Source organism: Mirounga leonina, unplaced genomic scaffold (assembly GCF_011800145.1).
Source record: "Mirounga leonina isolate KUSES-001 unplaced genomic scaffold, KU_Mleo_1.0 Mir_128, whole genome shotgun sequence".
In the NCBI taxonomy this organism is placed as follows: domain Eukaryota; kingdom Metazoa; phylum Chordata; class Mammalia; order Carnivora; family Phocidae; genus Mirounga; species Mirounga leonina.
In genome coordinates, this window is record NW_023270320.1 from 2,891,309 (window position 1) to 2,916,147 (window position 24,839).

Sequence of the window (24,839 nt, forward strand, 5' to 3'; positions counted from 1 at the left end):
TAGTTTCCACAAATATTTCTTTACACAGCAGCTGACTCTAACCCAGGCTCTTGCAATCCTCTGCTAGGTCATCAACAGATAGGCATATTTTTAATATTGTTTTGATCTTTTCAGCACACCTGTGAAAATCATGATACAAACGTACTAAGCAACAGAGCTTTTTAGAAAAGAACTTCTAAAAAAAGGGAACTTGATCTTTAAAACCGATTTTAAAGATCATTCTGGATGGTCTTTAAACACTATAAATATATTGCCTCCTCTAAAGGCTGAAAACCACTGTTTCCTCTTCGTAAAACAGTTCATAAGAGGCTGTTCCTTACAGTCAAAACAGGGTTTTTATTGGAAAGAAAAATTGTTTTTCACTGGTTAGCGAAAGGGCAGGTAAGAGGAAATGGAAGGCTAGCAAGGGAGGCAAAGGAACCAGAAGCAGTCAGGGCAGGGCAGGCCAAGTGCTATCAAGTCAGTGCCTCAGGAGCAGGGCTGCCCTCCCACCTCATCCCCGGGCACAGGCCAGAGGGCAATCTGGGAGAGGTGACGCTTACCACAGCTGGTGCAAATCCTGAAAGGGGCCACAGCTGTGCCATAGCTGTGCCATGCTGGAGCCAGGGGTGGGAGTGGGGAGGGACGGAGAGATGGGTAAATGGTTGTGGGGGAAGGCAACTCTCTCTTGTTAGGGATGTGAAACTGGTACACCCTAGGAGCCAGAAGTGGTGAGGGTTGCTTGGCTTTGGATCCGCCTTCATGGTGACTGTAGGCGGGCGCAGGGGACCCAGGAAGCCCACAGTTTTCCTCCGGCTGTGTGGAAGCCCACAGTGCACCCAAGAGCCACCTGCCCATCCTGTCCCCTCACTAACCCTTCCAGAGCCTCTGTTCCTACCTTGCCCCCCTATTTCCTTGCTGCTTCCCACTGTCCTTACATCCAGACTGCCCTGCCCTTGTCCCCAACAAATGGTGCCTCTTCACACGCCTCTAATGCCAGGCACCCATCAGTGGAGAAATCCACATCTCAGTCTGTGCTGGAAGTCTAAGTTAATCAGAGAGAGAGGCAAACATCTGATACGAGGAGGAGCTTCTTCTGAACACTACTATTCCTCATTCCAGAAGTCAAGTGGATTCCCTACAGTCTCGGGGCTTTGGTCGAGTCAGAGAACTGTAACTGCTGTATGAAGCGTGTTGCCTAGGGCTACATCCGGGGGACAAAGAGTGAAGGGGAAAACCCCTCAATTAATTGACCATCAAAGACAATTTTATTTACTCACAAAAAGAAACTCAAAGCCCTCTGCAGCAGCTCCGAGTTCAGACCTTTTCCTGCCACGTTTCATGGACCTATATTTGTAACACTGAACAACTTGTCCTTTAAAGTAGCACTTCAATCCCCACAACAACCCTGTGAGGTAGGTATCACCACCCTTCCCCTCCTGATCCAGGTTACAGATGGGGAAACTGAGGCACCAGTTAACAAAGAGCAAGTCACATGGGAGTTCAGGGTTAGCAGTGGAGTTCGAACACAAAATGACTCTTGGTTCCCACCACACCCTAGTCACCGGTCCACCTCGCTTCCTGCCATCCCCTCTGGTGACTGCCTGTGGGCAGGAGCGCAAGAATTAAAACCTCATTTTGCCGCAAGCCCCCGCAGACAGCGGTTTTCCTCTTATCCTGTCTGCAGAGCTCCGAGGCTTCGGGGGGTGATGTTGAGACTGAAGCAAGTCACACTGCCTCGGCAGTGCCTCTCCTCACAAATGGGGGGACCCTTTCCCCAACAAAGTCTGTAACAGACGGACATGCTAATGTCCTGAACACGGGAACGTGGCTGCTTCTTCCCAACCACTCAGCCCCACACACGTACAGGTGGAGAGGTGACTTTAATGGCATTCCTCCAACGGACTTAGTGTAAAAGAGACAAGAAGGCATCTCATCCTGGGCAGCAGCCCCAGCAGCGTCCACTTCAGACGGTGCGCCCAGGGATCTCTGGGGCGGGTCTGAAGAAGCTGGAGTCCTGGGATCCAGAGCGGCCTGAGGAGCCCCGGAGTTGGGAAGGGTGCGGCGGCGGGGGCGGCGGGGGCGGGCGGCAGCAGCAACTCCAGCTGGCTCGCGGGTCAGGATCTGCAAGTGGTGGCTCCAGCCAGCGCGAGGCGCAGGCTCAGGACCGGCTCCTGTCCTCGTGGTTCCCAACGATCATCTTGCTGTACAGCTTCTGCTGCTCCTCTTTGAACGTGTCCTTCACCTTCTCCCTCTTCAGACCACCATCCCTGATGAGAGAGAGTGTGATGTAATAGCAAAGACGGCCTCCTACCCACCCTTACATCACAGCACCACGCTGCTCAAAACCCCAGAAGCAGCTGTCAGAAACAAAAGCACTCCATGGTTCTCTCCCCCATGAGGGTGACCTCAGATACTGACCCGGCACTCCCCAATTCCACCGTTTCTACCTTAAATCTCTCACTCTTGCCCTGGGGTCAGAAGTCACTCCTCACGGTCAACGTACTTTGTAATCGCTCAAACCTACCTACCAAGGAGTTTACAACGCTTTCTACTCAAACATTCACCCTCACCCGACAACAGATACAGGAGGTATTCTGGCATCACGAAAGGTGAGCCAAGCTTTAAGAACTACGGAGAAGGTAATGCATCTGTAAATCTCATCTGTGAAATAAAGTCTGTTAAGATTCAGACCCAGAGATGCACGCCAACAACGAACACAAGGGGAACTGCGAGTCCTTACTTCTTCCATGCTTGAAGGATGGCGCTGGAGAGAAATCCAAGTCACTCTCAGACTCCTGGGCTGACACTGGGATCTGCTTCTTCAAAGTCCCATTCCTAACTGGCACCCCAACTGCTTGCCTACACCCTAGAATTAGCATCACCTACCTTCAGTGACTGACGGAAACCCCAGTCCACGTTCAGGCTTTCTGCTACACCTATACTTCCCCCTTTGAGTTATGCAGGTGGTGGTGGCAGAGAAAGTCTGACGAAGCACAACCCCCCTCCCCATCACTGGACAGACCTCACAGCGAACGCTCTTCTATGTGTGATGCCCTTTACAATCCACAGCAAAGGTGCCTTTTTAAAGGTAGCCCCGTGGACAGGGAATGTGGAACAGTGGTTAAACATTCCAGCTCTAGCAGCCTGTCAGACCTGGGTTCAAAGTCTGGTGCCCTGATTCCTCTGCAACTCTGAGAAAGTTTCCGGACCTCTTCAAGTTCTGCTATCTCATCTGTGAAATGGGAGTAACAGTTCTTACACTGCATGGGCTTCCTGTGAGGATGGGGTGAGGTCATCCCCGGCAGTGGCACAGTGCCTGGCTCACAAGGAGTGCTCAAGGACCATGCCATCACCTGAGAACCCACATGTCAGTTTAAAATGTGAATCTCTACTACATCCTTTTCCCATAATGCCCACTTTAGTCAAGTGCCCCATAGAGCTGACCCTTGTGCTTAAAACAAAGGGCCCCGGAGGGTGGGATGATTTCCCTGAACCAGCACTCCTCCCAAGTCAGCTCCTGTTATTTGGGGTCTAACCACCTCATACTCTAGTGTAAGGGTCCACAACTATGGCCCGTGGGCCCAACCTACCCTGACACCTCTTCTGAGAACGTTTTATTGGAACCCAGGCATACTCATGTGTTTCCATATGGTCTCGGGTGCTGTCACACGAGTGGCAGACTGAAGCAGTCACGACAGTGGCCGCATGACCCACAAAGTCTACAGTATTTACTGACTTCACAGAGAGAGCTCGCCGACTCCTGCTCTAGTAGGAACAACTCATTGTAATAAATGAAACTTCTGCCTTTCTAAGGATGGTCCAGTTTTACCAAATACATAAGATTAGAGAGCCCAGTTTAGGCAGCTTCCAGACCAGCATCAGGTCACCCCTACCTAAAGAGACAAGGACCATCTGGGTGCCCTGGCAGACGGGTACAGACCCCAGAAGGTACAGGGAATCAATTGCTTCAGACGAAGCGTGCTGGGCTCTGTGTGCCCAAGGTCAAGGCAGCATGGGACACTTCTGAACTGGAACTAGGAGAAAGGAGTCACACTGCTCACTCTCCAAGGCTGGCGAGCTTAATTCTCCACACCAGGGAGAGGCGGATTCTTCGTAAAAGGAGACAATTCAGCATCTGCTTCAGAAATTCACATCCTGCTAGACTCTGCAGATAAAACCCGGCTCTGACTCACCACAGCAGGTCCACGAGCCCCCCCTGCCTGGCAATGGCGGATTTCACCCTATTTGCAAACTGGACGGCATCTTCATCTGTCTGTAAGAAAGAATAAATGAGACCACTCAACACAGGCTGGAGTCACACAGAAGGAAGCCAAGAACTCTGCATGGTGTGAGTACCCACCTCTCTGGTCATGGGAGGCAGGTACCAAACGCTGCAGACAATGGCCCAGCTGGTCATCATTCTCAGCAGGTACGTCACCATCCCATACTTGCTGCTGTTCCAGAAGGCATCACCAAATTGAGGGTCATACTGAAAAGCAGTGGAAAACTGGATGGTAAGAAGTCAGTAGTTCTAACAAAACGTGGGTGTCGCCAGCAACTTCTGTGACTGCGTCACCTAGGGCAGTATCAATTCCAGAAAGCCGCTCTCAGACCCCTCCATGAACACTTCTGAAGTAATTCTATGCCCAGGCAGTTCTGACCTCTAGCAACATGAACCTCCCGATGGACTCAAGATTCTGCTGTCGATCATCAGGGAGGACTCCCCGAACTGCTTTCCTCAAACAAATGAGCTCCCTCTTTGACCCATTTCACGCCTTCCTCACTCATAGGTGTATGTAATTCTTAACGTGTTCAAGCATATCCCAAACCGGAGAGAACAGCATAAGATACTCTCCTACCACCATTCCCCAGATTTAACCATTAGAACATTCCACCACACGTGCTTCGCCTGTCTCCAACACTGCCTCATTCATTCATCCGTACTTCTACAGTACCTCACCCAAACATACCAACTTTTTAATATCATTTCTGGTGCCCCTGACCAAGGAGAAAACAACGACAAAGCTTCTGATATACTTCCATGACGACAGCACGAACAAAGCTAACTGTGAGCAGGAGGCTTTGGGCTGATGGCGTCAACAGCGTTCTTCAGAGCACCTGAGGCACGCACGACAGCTCATGAGGCCTCCGCCACGCACGTGCTGCGCTTCCTACCAAGCAGCAGGCTCACCAGATACCTTCTTTTGCCAATGACTCTACTGGAAGCAAAGGCTGCATTTTGTGGGCAACGTGGCTGAAGCTGTGACCCGCAGTCTCACCCACCAGAAGAGAAAGCTAAGTGGCAGGTAAGCAGTGGGGGAGAGGTGAGGGAGGAAGTTACGTAAGAAGCAACCAAAGGAACTGAGTCCTCAAAGAGAATGCCCGAACGGAGCATCCTGCACCTGCTAGCGAATGTCTGAGGGGCCATCACACACACGACCTCAGGCTGTAACTATAAAGCAAAGATGGGGACCAGAGTGTGGAAAAAGAAAAGGAGGTGGAATGGCAAGAGTGATCCCGCAGGGGCAAGCTGCTACCGGTGTGAGAAACGCCCTCTCCCTGGAGAAGCTCGAGAGGAGCACCGGCAGGGATGCTGGAGGAGTTGCCCTTGACGGAGTGGGGCTAGGTGTGAACCACAGGATCTTTCAGGCTCCTCAAGCCTAGATTTCATGATTCTCAGAGCAGAAACTGTTCACAGTTTCTGATAACTATGCCTAGCCGTGGACCTGACTACACAGGAAGGAAGACATTTAGATTAAATTACAGACTGAACTAAGAAATTTAGATTTAACTACAGAAAGTTCCGTGAGCTTACATTATAATAGCAAAGGGAAATAAGGGAGAAGAATGAGTTTTAAACAGAAACGAATGCTTATGTTTTGAAGAAAATGGTGTTATATTTTATAAAGCCCTATATGGATAAAGTAGTTGACATCAAATGTGAAAGCCCTTTGTTTAGAGCTGAATCTCTGTTCCATGCTGGGCTGACACTGTAGATAGAAAAAGGCGGCAAAAACTCAAAATTGCAATAAATTTCTCAAAATCAAATAATGGCCTAATTTTGGTGGAAACATAGTAAGAGCCTTGAAACTGCTAAGGTTATCCAAATTTGGTTACCAATGAAGGCTTTACAAAACTAGCAACGTTGTTGTAGAGCAGTTCTTAATCCTAAGTGGGCTTAAATAAATCTGTGGACAAAATGAAATTATATGTAAAGCTGACATGACTTTTTCTTTGGAGAGGAGCCGTAAGTGGCCTAAGGGTCCATGTCTCAAAACTGTTTAAGAACCACTGCTCCACAGCAGGGCTCCCCAAGTGTGGTTCTCAACCAGCCCATCTGGAGTACCCTGGAACAGGTTAGAAATGCAAGTTCAGAAACACCTAGCAATCTGCATTTTCCCAGTCCCTCCAGGGGATGCTGATACAGCTACAAAGAACTGATGTTCTGGAGCAAACAGTAAGGAAGGGCCTCTTCTAATACTGTTTTTACTGCCCATGTATGGGGAGCACTGGATACTGAAATGCAGGATGGGATGCAGGAGACAGACACCACTCCCCAGGCTCTCCTCCCATGGCAGACACCGCTAACAGACTGTTCTCTTTCATGCTGTTCCCAGAGACAGCATCCTCAACAGGTGGCCTGGGCAGCCCTAACCCATGGGTCAGCCAGTTCTCCTCCAGCCACCATGCATCTACCACTGCTGCCCCAGTGCTCGGCCTCCCTGGCAAAGGGGAATGCTGGTAAGCATTCGTCGCCCCAAGAGACACCCCTCTTCCTGCACTGCACTGGCTGTGCTAAGTGACGCGGATCCTCTCCAGAGTGCTCTGCAGACAACACGCGGACCCTTGCGAAAGGGTGGAAACTAAATTTTAGGTAGAACTGGCACAAATGTACTTGCTGTTCTACCCTGATCTGAGATTTCAATGTAAGCACTAAACACACTGACAACAGCCTGTAGTGTTTAGAAGTAATAATGCGAGTAATAACATTCTTTTAGGAAAAGTTTTCAATTAGCAATAATCGCGCCTCAGATAAACCTCATTGGCTACGATACTGCCAATAGAAACAGTACAACGTATGGATTTATAAAACCAGATGGATGTAAAGGCGGAGAGAGGAAAAGGACTAACTGAATCCCATCTTCCCAGTGAGTTTGAAGTACAAGTTCCTAAAAGGTGGGGGAGAGCCTAGACAAGCTCTTGAGATGCATTTCATCAATAGTTCCTGGTGTTTACAATGATACCACAACCCAAAGCAGTGGAGCTGTTTCTTCCTTCAGTATTAAGGACACATCTGTAGCTATCCATGCTCCCCTTTCCACCAAATGTACACATCCAGCTGGGCCATACCCCCCACTCCCTACAGCAAGCCTCCTCTTCAAGTGGAGCACCTTCCACTCCTGGAAGATTTATGAAGATGTCATAAGCGGGGCACAGCATGCAAAGCTTGTGAAAGAGTTTGCCATTTCCTGAATCTGGTGATGGCAGTGAGGTGTGGGCTAGAATGGGCTGGTCCTCATTCAGACACCCCCTGTCCCTTCTAGCGGGCTGTGAACCGTGAACAATTCCTTTCTCTTCCTCTAGCACACTCTACCCACACTAGCCCGGCCCAAGCTGCTCCACCGGAGGACCGACCCGCTGGCCGGTGACACCACCTTCTTCCTCCCCTTTCTCTCGCTGTGTCCCATTCACGGCAGCTGTGACAATGACCACATGCGCCCTCAGAGGTCTTGTACCTTGATAGCAACAGGGTAAACCGTGGCTCCAATTTCAAAACTTCCCTTTTTGAACATCATCACTGATGTATTATTGATGCAGGTTCCTAAAACACAGGAGAGTAAAATGTGCAATTTCTTTTGGTCCTTTTACCTCAGAGATTAGGAGTTTAAGAACTAAATATATTAAGAAAAATTCTTCTAATGGCTCTTCAAACAGGATAAAACCATCCTGCATGGCCTCCGGACCCTCCCACACAGAAGCTCTCTACAGGGATCGACCCCTTCTTACCCTCTGGGAAGATGAGGATGGGTAGCTTGCTTTTATCCTGCACATGCTCAGTCAGTCTTTGGAAGGGAAAAAGAAAACAAAGGTTCAGACAGCCTTACATCCATCATCATCAAAATGCACTTATAAATAAGCTATGCAGATGTCACACCGGATGGCGTATGAAAGCAAGTTAACAGATATGATGATCTTTTATAAACCCACAGTCTGAATCTCATAAAGACAAAACTTATACAGACAGGGAGAATCAGATGACTACTTAACTAATTCAGCTGTTCAGTTAAGTATTAAGGTCTATGTAGAGGACACTGCTCAGACTTGGGACGACCTAAAGGATGTGACCTGCCGCAGGGCCTTGCTAACAGCACCCTCAATAAACACTTGTTACTGGATTTCTGGACTTCCTGACACCCGTGTTGGGTTAAACCTACAGTCCACCTGGCTTAGCACTGTCCCTGAGAGATGCAGTAAAGGGAATCCGGGGCAGGTTCACCTGTCCCTGTAGAAGATGGTCTCAGCTAAGTCTTCATTCCTCTCGGTTTCCTGCAAAGCTCTTGCCATTATGTACCCCAGCTCTACCTTTTTTCCATTGCCTTAAGTTTGTTTTTATTTGTGATAATGAGTTCACCTTGAGATTTCAAATAGCCTTAAAAGTTCATATGTGGTTTATCACAATGAGTAGAAGGAATGAAAAAGGTTGAGCGATTACTAACTTGGCAAATAATACCAAGGTTTCTATACCTTCTTATATTCCATGTCTTAGGGAAAAAAATGTTTTATTATGAAAGGAGTACAGGCTCAGTGTAGAAGACGCTATGATTCTACGGTGGAGGGATAACCACGCCTAAAACGCGTTCATTCTAACTGATCATACAGAGCAATGGCATTTTGTGGATTTACCTTTTAGCCACCAGGTGGCGATCTTTCACTTCAGAACGCTCAAACCAGACGTGCGGGCAGGCCTTCACCATGGCTCTCTGAATCACACCCATGAGTCCCCCGTGCACTTGACCCACCTAATCTCACAGAAAGGCATAACCGGGAGTGAAGCCATCCTCACACAAATTCCCCGCTCTGTGGAGTCAGCCCCAGATCCCAAAAGGAAAGTACCCCAACCTCTCACCCTCTAACATTTTGATAAGCATAGGTTTCTCACTATTAAGAAACCATTATTAGACTCTCTGAATCTTAAATTTTGCCTTTTATTCAGTGATATCAAAGATACATCATTAAAAACATAGCTGAAAACCCAAAAAAGAAATAATAAAGAAATAATACCTTGTGTAAAAATGCTTTTCCTGGGCAAATTCTCCAATGCCCTTGAACCCAGTCCTTTCAAATCCTCCTTCCCTGTCCTTCACTCCCTTCCATGGTCTGCCTAAACATCCAAAGTCTAATCTCCAACCACACTCTTAGTTAGTACCCTGCTCAGAATACCCCCTATCAAAGTCCCAAGGATTTCTCAAAGCAACAGAAACAGAGGTGACAATCTAGATTGGAGCCCGTGTGTAAAAACGTGTTTCCACGTTTATATTCCTAAGTAAGGGCTTTCTGAAGGGTCCAGAAGCATCCCAGCCCTGAGCATTCTAAAGCTCTTACTTACCCAAGAAAGCAACAGAAAATGGTCTTACCATGGCATAATAACCATCACTGGCCAAAATGATGACGTCAATTGGAGAGGTGTGATTGGCCACACAGATGCCACCGTTTCTAGGCCTGTTTTCCCTGTGTTTAAAAAGAACGCAAAACAACAAAATCCATGTGAAACAACTGATCTGGAACTCAGCCCTTACTCACCCACCTCATGGGCTCTGAGAGCTCAGAAGAGCCCTCGCTGGCCAATGCCATTTCCCCGTGTCATGCAAAGTGCCCTCACCTGTCGTGGTAGGTAATGATGGCTGTCAGGGCTCGCACACAGATCCGGTAACACATTAAGTGAACATGTTTACTCAGGAACTCCTTAAACCTGGTAGGACAGGACGAAGATTTTTATTTTTACTTTATACATAGGAAGTCGGTAAAAGTTATGGCCTCTAACAATGTAACTATCACTGCCTACAGCCCTTTACAACTGCAGATGTTTTTATAAATATTACCGCATATGGTAAAACTCTATGGTGTACAAGTGTCTTTATGCCTATGTAATGAGGAAACAGAAATGACGAGAAGTGCTTCTATTTACTGAAGTGACTGGGTTTAGAATTTATAGCCCTCAAATTTCCAGCAAAGGTGAGCCTCCTCGATTCCTTTCCTTTCCAAGGACAGAGAGTCTAACCTCACCAGCCCAGGGAAGAAGAGAGCTAGCCCCAGAACTTCCAGAAGGAACAAATTTCTCCACAAAAAAAGCCCTACCTATATTTCTTTTCCTTTTACCAATTTATCAACACAGCAGAATGCTCAAAACTAAATGACATGCTGTAAAATCTGCTGGCCCTGGGCGCCTGGGTGGCTCAGTCATTGGGCGTTTGCCTTCGGCTCAGGTCATGATCCCGGGGTCCTGGATTTGAGCCCCACACTGGGCTCCCTGCCCTGCGGGGAGCCTGCTTCTCCCTCCCCTGCTTATGTTCTCTCTCGCGCTGTGTCTCTGTCAAATAAGTAAAATCTTAAAAAAAAAAAATATGCTGGCCCTGGACTCCATGGTTGTGAGGTTCCTCCCTTGTCTTTAAATATTTTTTTTTTTTATTTAAAGATTTTATTTATTTATTTGAGACAGAGAATGAGAGAGACAGAGAGCACATGAGAGGGGGGAGGGTCAGAGGGAGAAGCAGACCCCCCGCCGAGCAGGGAGCCCGATGCGGGACTCGATCCAGGGACTCCAAGATCATGACCTGAGCCGAAGGCAGTCGCTTAACCAACTGAGCCACCCAGGCGCCCCCTCCCTTGTCTTTAAAATGGGAAGTGTGTGACTGGTGAAAAATACAATCTTAATGCTGACGCCACTGTTATCAATGGGTTATCTTATCTATCTAAGATGCCATGGGTCTGGCTGTCCCCAAAGGAGTGGTCTGGTTGGAGCCGCCATTGCAGAACTAAGTACCCTCCAGACACGGACTCTCGTAAACCACTCACCTCCCGTTTGGCAGGTATCCCACCACGGTCGTGCCTACCACCAGAAGGCTAATCCCAGTAAAAGCAAGAGCTATCCTGTAAGAAGAAGACACGTGAAAACATAGCAAACAAACCCTTGCACTACAGATAGACTGGAATGTGTGAAGATGAAAGTGAGCATCACGAAAACCAACCCCAAGACCATCTGATCACCTAGGATCCAGGTAAGAGTTTCATCTAGGAAAGAGAGCAGAAATCATTTTAATTCCAAACTGACAGTGAGCTATGGATTTGGCTCTCAGTAGATGCTATCTCCTCAGCCATCAGGCAGCCAGAATGATGGAAAAGCCTACTGTTGGCCGCTCTGCCCTCAGGCACCTGCTGTCCTGCTGTCTTACCCTTCCCTTTGGCTCCACACCCTGGCGGAAGCAGAGCTTTTCTGGGGAGCAACAGGAAGCAGAGCCTGAGGTACCGGCAGCTGGCAAGGCGTACTCAGAATAGCACGTGGTACAGAAAAACTGAGAGCTCAATAATGCCTCTGTATTAGAGAGGTAAGCTTGCAGGAAAGCATCAGCCATGCCCAGGGAAGAGTGGCCAGAAAGTACACCATGTTCCCTATCCCTGTTTAGGCCATCTAGATGAGTAGTCTGATTTTAAGAAACCCCACGATTTCTGTCTGATATGCAGAAAATCCAAGGGCCTTTAAAAGATAACCACCAGCGTCCCCTTCCAAGAGTCAGATGGACTGGCCGGTGACAGAATCAAACTATGCTCCTTTCTAAAATGGAAAAGCAAAGCAGAGTGACACAGGGAGGCCAACCATGACCGGGCTTAGGCAGCCAGCAGCTCAGGCCTTTAATCCCCATCCGGCCTGCCCTCACCTGAGTGGCAGAAGGAAGCAATAGCGAATCAGCACTCCTAACCCCCATAAGACGGTGAGCCGAAGGCTGATGTACTGGAAGTTATAGTTGGTTCTACTCAGCAGGTTCCAGGACTCCAATTCCTCTGCTGAGAATCTCTTTGTCACCTCATCATCCATAATGGTCTCCATTCCTTTCCGGCAAAAGTAGAAAATGTCAGAGAGCTCAAACTCTGGTGTATTATCCAGAGCCCTACTACTACCACTTCGACGAATTTCTTTGATCTCTTCTTCTAGTGAAGTGGGATCTTTTGCAATGATTCCTGCAAAAGAGAATATCCATGTCAAGCAGCATGCTGGGAGGAAGCATGCTAAAAATATTCAGAGTCCAGGGGCACCTGGGTGGCTCAGTCAGTTAAGCATCCAATTCTTTGGTTTCAGCTCAGGTCATGATCTCAGGGTCCTGGGATCGAACCCCTCACTGGTCTCTGTGCTTAGCATGGAGTCTGCTTGTCGCTCTCCTTCTGGTCCTCCCCCCGCCCGCACTCTCTCTCTCAATAAATAAATAAATAAAAATCATTAAAAAATATTCAGAGTCCACATCCTCCCTTTGATACAGTGAAGAGTATGTGTGGAATTAAAAGCACTTAGGAACATGTTTCAAAGGGACTGTTTGGGATAAGAAGGAAGAGCCAGTCTTACCATTGGTATAGGGCTTGTAAAGTTGGTGGTTTTTCTCCTTGGCGCCTCTCTCCATCCTCAAGGTGGCCCACTGTGGGGAGAAACGGCAACACACAGAATGAGATCCTTCTTCATACAGCGAATGACTCCATTTCCATTCTGGGAAAGCCTCAATCCCAGTCACCTGAGATCGGACTGTAGCTGAGAAAGCACCCACTCTAAAAGGAAAGTCAAAGCCTTCTCCTTCTAGAGCAGTCCCCCTCCTGATGACAAGGAACAAAAGATGAGTCACCTATAGTAAAGGCCTAGAGACTCAAGAAGCTTGGGTAAATTTCTCGGGCTTAGGTTCTTTCTGCCCAAATCTGTCTTCAGGGTACCTAAGGAATTCACTAGCTAGACCTCTCTTGTTTCTTCTTCACTGCCAAAGAGCAGCTATTCACAAACAGCAAAATCAAGCATCCTTTCAGCAACTGCCTACCACCTGATGCTGCCTACCCCCCAAATTATTCCAGAAGCAACAATTTTAGTTTTTGAGTATTTAAATAATATCCATGTCTAGACTGTCCATCCACCTCTGAGTAGCCTCGTAACAGGAGGACCCCACAACATGATATAGAAGGGCATAGTGTTAAACAAAAACACACAAAAACACCATATGGAAATTTCAAAAAAAAATCTGGGGCGCCTGGGTGGCTCAGATGGTTAGGCGTCTGCCTTTGGCTCAGGTCATGATCCCGGGGTCCTGGGATCGAGCCCCACATTGGGCTCCCTGCTCTGCGGGAGGCCTGCTTCTCCCTCTCCCCCTGCTTGTGTTCCCTCTCTCGCTGTGTCTCTCTCTGTCAAATAAATAAATAAAATCTTAAAAAAAAAAAAATCTAATTGAACACTTATGCTAAGTCCCTTAAGCAACTCATCCCAACACTCTTTTCTATCTACGAAATAGGACTGATGGTACATCAACCTCCTGCTTCATGGGGTTGCTTAGGATCAAATGAGATCATATATGTGACAGAACGTGGGAAACTGCAAAACACCCTAACTGTCCTCACTGTGAGTGAAATAATGACTCTAGAAGAGATCTAGAAAAGAAGCCTCTTCCTAGAGTCTCCCTTCCTTAACACCCATCTAACTACACTGAGCCAGGGTCTCTCCCACTATCCCATAATGAGAGGTGAAAACGAGCTCACTTATCCCTAACTGGAATATGTTATCACTGCATAAAAAGTTATGTCCAGGGGCGCCTGGGTGGCTCAGTCGTTAAGTGTCTGCCTTCGGCTCAGGTCATGATCCCGGGATCCTGGGATCGAGTTCTGCATCGGGCTCCCTGCTCATTGGCGAGTCTGCTTCTCCCTCTCTCACTCCCCCCTGCTTGTGTTCCCTCTCTCGCTGTGTCTCTGTCAAATAAATAAATAAAATCTTAAAAAAAAAAAAAAAAGTTATGTCCATGGCAAGTCAAAGAAATAGAATAGATATTTTAAAAGGTGTCTTTTCAAACTTGCTTCCACAGTTACGCAAGGTGAGAGAGAACCCTCAAGTATCAGCAAGACTGCTCTGGACGGTCCAGCAGAGCCAAAAGCAGGACATGAGTTTAATTAGTGATCTGACCTCATCTGGAAATTTCTTCAAACACCACTGTCTAAGAAAAAAAGACAGCTTAGAGTCACCCACTCATAAGAGGTCTAAGGCAAGAAAACCCACAGAGCCCATTTTCTATACTTCGGATATTTAGCACTGATGTTTTTTGGCTCTATGCATGGATGATCTTTTCTAGAAAAAAATGTAAAAGAAATGCCTACAATGGAGGAAGGTAGACTCCACCTGGGAATTCCATCTAGGGAAGCGGGGAAGAGGGGCAAGAGAGCTTATAGCAAGCCTGACATACAAACAAAGGCCACTCAACTGGAGTTTGGGGTTTTCCATTCTGGCCAAGACTGCACTGGTACAGCAAGCACAGACAGAATCAGAAGAACGTGGTTCTGTACTGACAATTCTGATACTCAGATGAGGCTGCAATAGGCAGTTAATATATGACATCAAGCCTCTCGAGCACTAGAATTTAAGTCTGTGAGAACTGCTTCACTGCAAAATTCAAGATGGCTGAGGTGTTTTAACTGCAAAGGTATAGGTTAAATGAGACCCTACAGCTTCTAGCTCTATCGCAGAGCTGTCATCAACATCGCCTTGCCCTCCTGCTCTGTACATCTAGCTTTGCTTTTTCACACTTCAGGTACATTACAAAATGTTTCTGTGTTTAGGAGAGAACTGTCCAGTCGCAAGGCCGGAGGGACCTGGCTGTTAGCTGGGAAGAGCCTGATCAGTGAACCGGATCACTTTGGCCCTGTGGAGAAGACTGAAGGAAAGGGGCGCTGCACATGAGCAATGTCTCATAACTCCCCAGCTGGCTTCTCTGAGTGGTCACTTTCAGAAGATCCAGAATAAACGGAGAATCCTAGGTTCAGAGTTCATTCCTATAACCCTCCTCTCCTTCCCCTGACATGCGATGCCATTTACCATGCTATTCAGCATCAGATTACTCAATTATTCTTGTCTCAGCTTCTCCTGGATAGAGAAGAGACCAGTTAAGGGCATTAACGATGCTGCACTCTTAGGTAACATTAAACCAAGGCAGACCTTGGCAGGTGAAAGGCAGGCCCAGCTCCTAGAAAGGCAGAGGGTGCAATGTATACTTTTGCTAGTTATTCATTCTACTGAACACTGAAATTTAGGAATTAATCACAAGTCACATCTAACAGACTTCGCAACCTAATCTCAGCAGAAACTGCCTCCTTTTCAGTCAGCCCTCACCGCACTGTCCCATGAACTAACCATGTATGCCCAAAGAATGAGACCCTTAGAAAATTCAGGCTCTCATCATCTAGTACCTCTATTCCCCTGCACACACTACCTCTTTGAACAGCTCTCTTTTCTCTCCCTGCTTCAGCTGTAACCTCTAAGTAGCTACTAGCAGATCTGCAAATCTTCACTTCACTGAAGTGCCAACCTCACATATCCGAGCGCCTGCTGGTCATCTTCCATGCAAGTCCAACCAGCCCTCACCAGCATGTTGCAAATTAAAGACGGCACACCTCCCAACCCTGAAAGTGCTCCCCTCCCTCTGGCCCTCCTCCTATGGCACTGGTCACCAAGCTTTCAGGCTTCCCATCTGTCACCAAGTCCTCTCGCTCCTCCCCTGAAAGGGGACTCTTTCACAGCTGCCTCCCGTGTGATGTCATTACCTTCGCTCTCTAGCTTATTCTCTTGCCTGTATTAATGCAAAGGCAATTCAACTGCCCTTTCCTCCCTTCAAGCCACCCAGACACATGCTGCCAGTCTGATCATGTCACTTCCTGGCTCAAAAAAACTTCAATGGCTTTTCAATGCCTAAAGAAACATTTGCTTCTATAATTGACCTCACTCCCTCCACGCACCCAATGTTTTTGCTCCACTAAGCTATGTACGGTCTCTAAACAAGACTGTACTTTCTCACCCGTGCTTCTAGAATGCCTTTTCAAGATCCAATTCAAATGCCAACTCTTCTATGAAATGTTACCTACCCATTTCCTGCAGAGTTCATCTTTCCTGGTGTATCTGAATTAGCATCCAATTGTGATTTAGTTATTTATGCATATACTTGTTTTTCTTACTACACTGTAAATACCTTGAGGAACAGGAGCCAGAACCCACCCATGTTCTCACTCCAGCAGAGTCTGATAGAAGGTCTTACACTTAGTAGGCAGTCGCTAAAGGCTGCAATTTAACTCCCAGTATTTCTATCAAGATCTCCATGTGAAAAGATACAACCTACAACTACTTCCCATCACCTTCCCTGCCAGAGTCATATTCTCACCTTCTTCAGTTCATCCTCTCAGCTCATCAGGGTTCTGTTAAAGTCACCCTTCTCGCTGGAGTAGGGAGGACATGCCTGGTTGACATGACCACTTTCACTACAAGCACATGAAGCAGGGGTTACGACTTCCACTCTGTAGATGAGGAAGCACATGGGAAAGTCTGACGACTTAGGTCAAGTTTCAGAGCTCATCGAAGAGCCCTGGATTTCAAGCTGAGGGCCACTAACTCAAAAACTCATGTCCATCCCACTACACACTCCCACTGTACAGCCTCTTCAATTTCCTCACAACTACCACTTTCTAGGACTCTCCAGCGGCATGTTTACAATTGTTGTAACATTTACAACAGTCTCTGACCTGACGTGATCAAGCCCTTGCTGCCCATGAAGCAAAATCACCCAGGTCATTTCTTTCCATCTATTTCCAGGCTTTCTACTTCCTTCTTTTCCAAATCATTCTCAACTCAGTGGAAAGCCACTCCCAGGACTTCTACTCCAAATAATACCATCATCACTGTATTGAGGGTAAATCTGAAGCACAAACATTAAGAAAACAAAAACACTTTTAAAGGCCACTGCTGCCCTCTGCACATGAATATCTGCTGCAACTCAGCATTGACAGGACCTACACCGAGTCAAGTCTTCCAGGACAGGGAACTGAAAAGACACTGACCCACCCATATTCTCCCCTTGGCAGGGATACTGAGGTTCTTCTATATAGGATGCACTAATTATGGGAAACTAGCTGTTAAGCCAGGGCTTGCTTAGTTCTGCCAAAAGCACAGGTATAGGTACTGCATGGACCAAGAGGATATGCAGTTTTAATCATCTTTATGCAGATTACCTATTAAAAATGGCTGACAAAATCCTGAAAGAAAATATGGATACAAAACTATATATACATGCTATTAACACAACCATAAAATATGAATGCAGTGCCAAAGACTGAAAGGTAATGCACGTACAAAAATGTTAAGGTATTAGAAGCTGTGTAAACATGAATGAATGTTTAAAATTCTTTAATATTATATTATTTCTCTGGTTATCTATTGCTACATAGCAAACCACCCCCTAGCTTAGAGGCTTAAAACACCACCACCATTTATTTCGCTCATGAATCTGCAAGTTGCACGAGGTTTGACATTGGCTGCGTGGCTCAAAGGCTAAGGGCTGGGATCCTCTTCATACTTGCTCACTCCTGTGTGTGGCAGTCAATGCTGGTTGTCAGGGTCTCCCTGGGGTTGTGAGCTGGAATACCTAACACATGGCCTGGGCTTCCTCACAACATGGTGGCTGGGTGCCAGGAGCAAGCATCCCAAGAGTCAGAAGTTATACTGCCATTTCTAACCTAATCTCACCTATTGCACAGTATAATTCATGTCCACTACATTCTTTTTTTTTTTTAAGATTTTTATTTATTTATTCATGAGAGACAGAGAGAGACAGAGAGAGAGAAAGAGAGAGAGGCAGAGGCAGAGGGAGAAGCAGGCTCCTCGCTATCGCTAGCAGGGAGCCCGACGCGGGACTCGATCCCAGGACTCTGGGATCATTACCTGAGCCGAAGGCAGACACTTAACCATCTGAGCCACCCAGGCACCCTGTCCACTACATTCTATTTGTTAGGAACAAGTCGTAAAGCAGGCCCCCCTATTCACGAGGATGTCGATCAGACTCTACCTTTTGATAGCAGACCTCAGAATCACTTCGGGAGTTTTAAAAATATACCCATCCAGACCAATTAAGTTGGAATCTCTGGGGAGATTCTAGTGCTCCCAAATAAGTACTTTTATTTATTTATTTATTTATTTTTAAGATTTTATTTACTCATTTGAGAGAGAGCGAGCGAGCACAAGCAGGGTGAAGGGCAGAGGGAGAAGCAGACTCCCCGCTGAGCAGGGAGCCTGATGTGGGACTTGATCCCAGGACTCCGGGATCATGACCTGAGCCAAAGGCAGATGCTTAACTGACTGAGCCACCCAGGTGCCCCCAAATAAGTACTTTTATTGAATTCCCCAGGTAATTCAAATGTGTAGTTGGGGGATAGACCCACAGAATTAAGATGATCTCTGAGCTTTCTACAGCTCCAAAATTATACATAGCAGCCTGATTTAGGAAGGATGAAAAGGCTAAAAAAGGTAAAATAAAAGTCTATTAAAAAACACCCACAAGTGGGGCATCTGGGTGGCTCAGCTGGTTGAGCGTCTGCTTTCGGCTCAGGTCATAATCCCAGGCTTCTGGGACTGAGTCCTGCACTGGGCTCCTTGCTCAGCGGGGCGCCTGCTTCTCCCTCTGCCTGCCACTCCCCCTGCTTGTGCTCTCTCTCTCTGACCGATAAATAAAATCTTTAAAAAATAAAAAATAAAAGATAAAATAAAATAAAACAAAACCAGTTTGGCCAAATCCAACTTGTGTCTAATACTAATGATGATATATATAGCATTCAGTTCTTACTGTCCATTAAAGGTCAACTCAGAATAGTAATAGAGTCAGAAAAGACCAGACATTCTTGCAGAGCCACCTATAACCTTGCTGGAATGGTATCGGTCCTTTCTAGCCTACCCCTGACTCTAGCTTATAGCCAAGTTGTAATTATCCAGGCAGCTCAACAGGACAGCACCCAGAGTACCCAGAACCCTTTTAGTGCCTGATGTTCACATCTCTAGGAAATAAGAAGTGTAAATCCAGTTCTTGAAATCCTAAATCTTGGGGTAAAAAATGGGTACATACATAAATATACACACATATACACACATTATTTCCATAATCACTTCTAAATCACTGCGCCTTAAACTAGTGATTTTCAAGATGTGGTCGGCAAAGAAAGCCTCTGACGGGCCAATATTACCTATCCCATGGATTGGCCCAACAATATATATTTAATGAATTTCAGCTATGTAATTATAATGTACACTGAAAGTCACAAGAATATAATTTAAAAATACAGTCACAATTAGAAGGATTTTAATTGACTATGAACTTTAAAATATTAATTTGGGGAAGATATTCAAAATGGAATAGAGAATATGCATGGATTCTAGGCCTTCTGTGGCCCAAAGCGATTCAAGTTAGAAAATTTTAGTTACTACAGAATAACTCAAAAGGCTGATAACTCTAGGATTTCTACGTTTTAAAAATAAGGATTTCCATAGATCTATCAGTTAACCACTTGCTTCTAAACCTGAATGAAAGCTAGCCATCACTCAGTGTTGTCTCCTAAAAGTTTACTAGCTGTTCTACTGACCCTCTAACTGGTTTTCCACAGTGGCAAAAGGGCATGAGTAGTAAGTTATACAGTCCACTGGAATCCTGGGCCCCAGTGAAGATTTTCTTGGACTGAAATTTAAGAAAATTACATTTCCTGATTATTAAAAGAAATACGACACATAAGCAAAGTAGCTGGTCCAAAGACTGACTAGATTACCACTTCTCAAACTTCAGTGTGCATATGAATCGCCTGGATCTTGCGGCAATGCAGATTCTAATTTAGCAGGTGTGGAGTGGGCCTGAGACTTCCATTTCTAACCAGCTCTTAGGTGACACTCAAGCTGCTGGCATCCATACTATTCCCCGAGTAGGAAGGAACTAGATAACCTCAGAGACCATCCGTAGGGCTCAAAAATCATACTACGGAAAACAGGCACTCAAACACAAACAGGTACACTCTAGCAACACTACTGACAACAGCCACAAGGTGGAAACAGCCCAGCCATGTCCGCCACTGGATGAATGGATAAGCAAATCATGGTACAGACACATAATAGAATACTATCAGCCATTAAAAAAAAGTACTGAAATATGTTATAATGTGGATGAATCTCAAAAATACACTAAATGAAAGAAGGCAGTCATAAGAGAGCACATTTTATATGATTCCACGAATATGGAATATCCAGCATAGGCAAATCCAGAGCTGGAACATAATAAACTCACGGTGGCGGGGTGGGGGGGGGGAATGGAGGGCAATTGCTTCATGAGTGTGGGGTTTCCCTCTGCAGTGATGAAAGCGTTAGGGAACTAGGCAGAGGTGATGGCTGTACAACACTGTGAATATAATAAATGCCACTCTTAAATGTGACAAAAATCACATTCTTACAGGAATATTAAATACCCAAACCCAAGATTCAATAATACACATAAAAAATATTTCCCACCATAAAGTAACATTTCATACAGCTCACTTAATCTTTCAGAGTCTCTATTTTTTCACTGACAAAATGTAGATATCCTGTCCACTGAAGAATTATAAGGAACCAAAGGAAAATGAATGAATTTATTCTGAACCATAAGATACTACATGAATAAGTAACTTCTCAAATTTTTGACTTCTCAAATTATATATGGTCTCAGCTATGAACAAGAATGAAGATTTGGTGACTACTGAACACAGATATTGCTAATAAAGTACCAACTCTCTGGATAGATATTAAAAGTCCTGTGGCAAAAATCAACTTCCAGGAACGGTTCCTTTACACTGTGGCCAGTTTTGTTCAGCGGTATAATTAGCTAAGTTCTGACATATGTTAAGAAATTGATTGTCCTTCTCCTGTCTTTAAGAAAATAAAACAATTCACCAAATGCCCTGCCCTGTTAATTTCTTCTGTCTGAAATACAAGAATCTATTTAAGATATTTAAGTCTAAACAAGAGAAAAGTCTCTCCCAAACTTATTAGTGAGGGAATATGTGAGCAGCAGCTCCGTGTTTCATTAACTGCTACATAAGCAGAGGCAGAGTCTGGCAGTGATTTTTTCTTAAATTCTAAGCCCCTCTCTTTGAAATTATAAATAGGCAAGGTGTGGAGTTATGGAATAGGTTGCCTTGCTCAGAAGAATCAAGCATACAAGGACCTTAGCTCGAAAAGAAAGTCTGCTAAAGGCTTTCACAAGTACACATTTAGGGAAGTTTTTGGTTTTTTTTTTTTACTAAAAATGCTACTTCCCATTCTCCCAATTTTCTCTGTATGCAATAGAGAGATAATAATCTGCCAGGTAAGAAAAACTCTTTACTAATAACAGCATTTCCTCCATCCTCCGTGAAGCAACCATTTGTAAACAGCACAACTTACCGCAAAGATTTTTAACAAAGTTTTCATGTAGAGCTTTCGGATGCCAAAGGAGACTCCAAAAATGGCAGGGACTATGATGAAAACAAGAAGGAGGGTGAAGAGGACAGTCAGGGAGATGCCCAGAAGGTTGACAATCAGGCTATCAAAAGGCAGCAACAGGAACATGGTGGAAGATCCAGGCAAGGCCAGTGCCCTCCACCCCAAGAACAAACCACCGTCTTCAGATGGTCCTGTCAGTTAGCACCGGCCTGGGAAAGAAAGCGAGTCCCCAAAGGATAGCAAACCCCGTTCCAAGTTCACATCATTTGACTGCCTGGGGGCAGAAGGACAGTAAAAAGGGCCACAGGGGGCAGCCCAAAAACGCCAGCTCTCCCCAGAACCGATGGACTTTGGAGGTGAATGTGGCAGGACCAATCTTCAGTACAAGCATCCGAATCCAGGCAGAGTTTCTGTGAAAGTGAGTAGTGAGGGAGGGATCTCTGCTCTGTTACCCTTCTGCTCCTTCCAGAAGTTTTACTTTTTCTTTCCTGCTCAAGAGCATTTAGTAGATAAATCTGTTCTGAAGATCTGTCATTGCCAGAAGTACCAAGAAGAGTTCAACTTGGTGCCAGAACAATCCTGATAACTTCTGTGGAGGGGGGGTGACTGCTGGCCTTCACACAGAAGGCTACTGAACTTGAATATGTGGAAATTAAATAATTGTTTTACTTAAAACTCCTTCATAAGCTGAAAACTGTGTTCATTGTAGAGAGTTCACATCTGGCCCCATTCGTCCTCTAGAGAGGTTCCTGGTGCATGCTGCTTCCAGGACCCTCCAACCTGGAGAGCTACAGTCTTTGCCAGCAGGACCCAGGGGCTGGCACAGAATGTCTCATGCTGCCTGCGCTGAGCGTTAACTCCAGACGTGTCTGGCATTGGTTTCCTCTGGACGGTCTTCTCCCTAAGGCCCCCTTCTCAGCGGTGACCTGGGTTCTTGGCAAGAAGTTGCTTACATGCTGCCAAAGCTGGGGGTGGAAACAGAAACACCATCAGTCACACAAATCAAGAGGAGAAACATCAATATGCTTTGGGGGTGAGGGGGGCTGTTTTAGAGTAAGCCTAGAGTCAGTGCCAGCTTCTCGAGTCATCAAGGTCAAAGGGAGCAGGCACAGCGACAGGTGTCTGGCAGACGGAGAGGCGGGAAGCAAATGGAGATGTTTCGTATAGCTTTCGATTCCAACGATATCATCTGTGGCCAAGTTTTTGAAGAGAAAATATATGGATATATGCCACATTTTAGAAGTTTGGACAAAAGATCCATCATATACGGATATATGCCACATTTCATTTATACTACAAAAAGTAGATTTCCCTCCTACTTGTCCCCAGATACCCAGCAGATGCAGCCGTGTTACCAGCTTCATATTCTCCCCAAGGTGTTCTGCACTTACGTGAGGAAATCCTAACTTACCTTTACTACTCACCCCCTCACCCTGGCAACAATAATGATGCCATATTCTGCACACTGTTCTTCAACTTGCGTTTTGGGTTTGTATCTCTAGCTTACCATATCTTGGAAGAGTACTCCATCAGCACATGCAGGGCTCCCTCTCTTTACAGGTGCATAGTTTTCAACTTTGAGACTATACCATAGGGGCGCCAGGGTGGCTCAGTCTGTATCGTATTTTCAAATTGGCTTTTTCCAATTAACATAGCCACTCGTGAACTACACTACTTTAAATACCTTACAAAAGTATTTCAATTTTATATTACTTATCTCTAACCACAAGTTACCAATGCAAGTCCTGCACTTGGGAACGTCCTTTCAAATCTCTGGCAAACTCTGCGGCTTCACACCAATCACCTTCTGGCTCCGCTCCTATACATTTATAGAAGGTTGAGAAGTTGAATAAGCAGGTTACTACCTTTACCTTAAATTTTGTCCAGTACCTTTTTAGAACTCGTAGAGCCTCTTCACAGTTTCTTTCATAACCTGTCAACAGTATTATTTCTGTTTTACCAATTAGGAAACAAAGGCAGACAGAGACAGATCCAGTTCTTCAGACTCCTAACCCAGTACTGCTCCCATTACATTCCCACGCATTTAGTGATTAAATCAACAGGACATGCTATTCCGTGGCACTGAGTCACAAATACTAGTTCCTATTTTGGATCCTCCAGTTCTTCCATTTTAACACGATCATCATCACTGCTAACGTTTACTGAATACTAACAACACGAAAGACCCTGAGCTCCCATAACAAACATTTTACATATCTGACCCTCACCTAAGTCTCACAAAACTATGGTGGAGTTCTTACTACCATTGCTATTTGACACAGGATGAATCAAGGCTTAGAGAATTAAGTAAGTTACCCAGAATGACACAGCTACTAAGTAGCAGAGTAGGTTTGGAGCAGGGGATCTGTCTCACAGCCCAGGCTCTTTAACCACTATGCCCTCCTAACTCCCAAACTACCCTGAAATAAATTAACACTTCCTTCATGCCAGGCCTGCTCTACAGAACTTCTTGCGGTCAGAGAAAAACCACAAGGCCAATCTGGATTCATGTATCAGAATTTGGTGTTCTCAGAATCCAAGGTACAAACCTACCCTTTCATTTTTATAAACTGGCCAAACTGACTCTACGTGCCAGATTTCTAACAACATCCCAGCAGAGGCTGAGGAAATTAGAAATATTTCTGAGACTTAATTTGCTGAGTCACTGTATTCTTTAAACCTGTTTAATTCCAGCCTAATTCTAGGGCCACATCTCTGTCCCACTCTTCCCTGTCCCCCTTGTCCAGCATTCCCGTGGAAAAGAAGCAGCAAAATCTCTCTGTCCCACTAGCCATGGTTACCCTGAGTTCCATGGACTCAAGATGACGGACACTGGGGTCACTGTGATTTCCCATGCCAGAGTTTAGATCTCTTTTCTTCAAATCACAATCAACTGAGAATTCCCAAGGTTATTCTGGGTTCATGTCCCCAAAACATTAAACATATTATTGCTATAAACTAATTCCCTCTCTTAGTTCAGGAGTTGGCGAACCACGGCCCATAGGCCAAATCTGGCTTTGGCCTGTTTTTCTAAGACTCTTAGCTAGGAATGGTTTTTACATCTTTAAAGAATTGTAAAAAACAAAGAATAATTTGTGACAGAGACCACGGCCAGCAAAGCCTAAAATACTTACTATCTGACCCTACAGTTTGCCAACCCATGATCCAGCCACTCCTTTCTCCCCCCAGAGGCACTGAACTCCCCTCTAGGGTCCTGCCCCACCCCTTGAGTTCATGTTCATGAGTGCCAGACTCCAGAACAGAGAGAACAGTAACCTAGCCAAACAAGTTATCTGGCCAATGCTAAACAATCCTC

The 24,839-nt window shown here is 45.7% G+C and overlaps 1 protein-coding gene and 1 pseudogene across 4 annotated transcripts in view; both read right to left on the reverse strand.

Moving 5' to 3' along the window:
• Nucleotides 1-721: 721 nt before the first annotated feature.
• Nucleotides 722-24,839, reverse strand: part of GPAT4 (glycerol-3-phosphate acyltransferase 4) — a 33,978-nt gene continuing 9,860 nt past the window's right edge. The window contains exons 1-13 of one of the 4 annotated variants that reach the window (XM_035003969.1): nt 23,414-23,456; nt 21,485-22,488; nt 12,596-12,665; nt 11,916-12,216; nt 11,056-11,130; nt 9,863-9,952; nt 9,618-9,711; nt 8,887-9,002; nt 7,990-8,045; nt 7,719-7,804; nt 4,343-4,471; nt 4,176-4,255; nt 722-2,249 (exon numbers count right to left, since the gene is read on the reverse strand). In XM_035003969.1, coding sequence (XP_034859860.1) covers nt 2,141-2,249; nt 4,176-4,255; nt 4,343-4,471; nt 7,719-7,804; nt 7,990-8,045; nt 8,887-9,002; nt 9,618-9,711; nt 9,863-9,952; nt 11,056-11,130; nt 11,916-12,216; nt 12,596-12,665; nt 21,485-21,649 — 1,371 coding nt within the window. In that variant the 5' untranslated portion in view covers nt 21,650-22,488; nt 23,414-23,456 and the 3' untranslated portion in view covers nt 722-2,140. Of the gene's footprint in view, nt 2,250-4,175; nt 4,256-4,342; nt 4,472-7,718; nt 7,805-7,989; nt 8,046-8,886; nt 9,003-9,617; nt 9,712-9,862; nt 9,953-11,055; nt 11,131-11,915; nt 12,217-12,595; nt 12,666-21,484; nt 22,489-23,257; nt 23,354-23,394; nt 23,457-24,839 lie in introns of those variants that run through there. The other 3 variants (XM_035003971.1, XM_035003970.1, XM_035003967.1) reach the window with 3 other exon arrangements.
• On the reverse strand, nt 6,851-7,055 carry LOC118010138 (annotated as a pseudogene).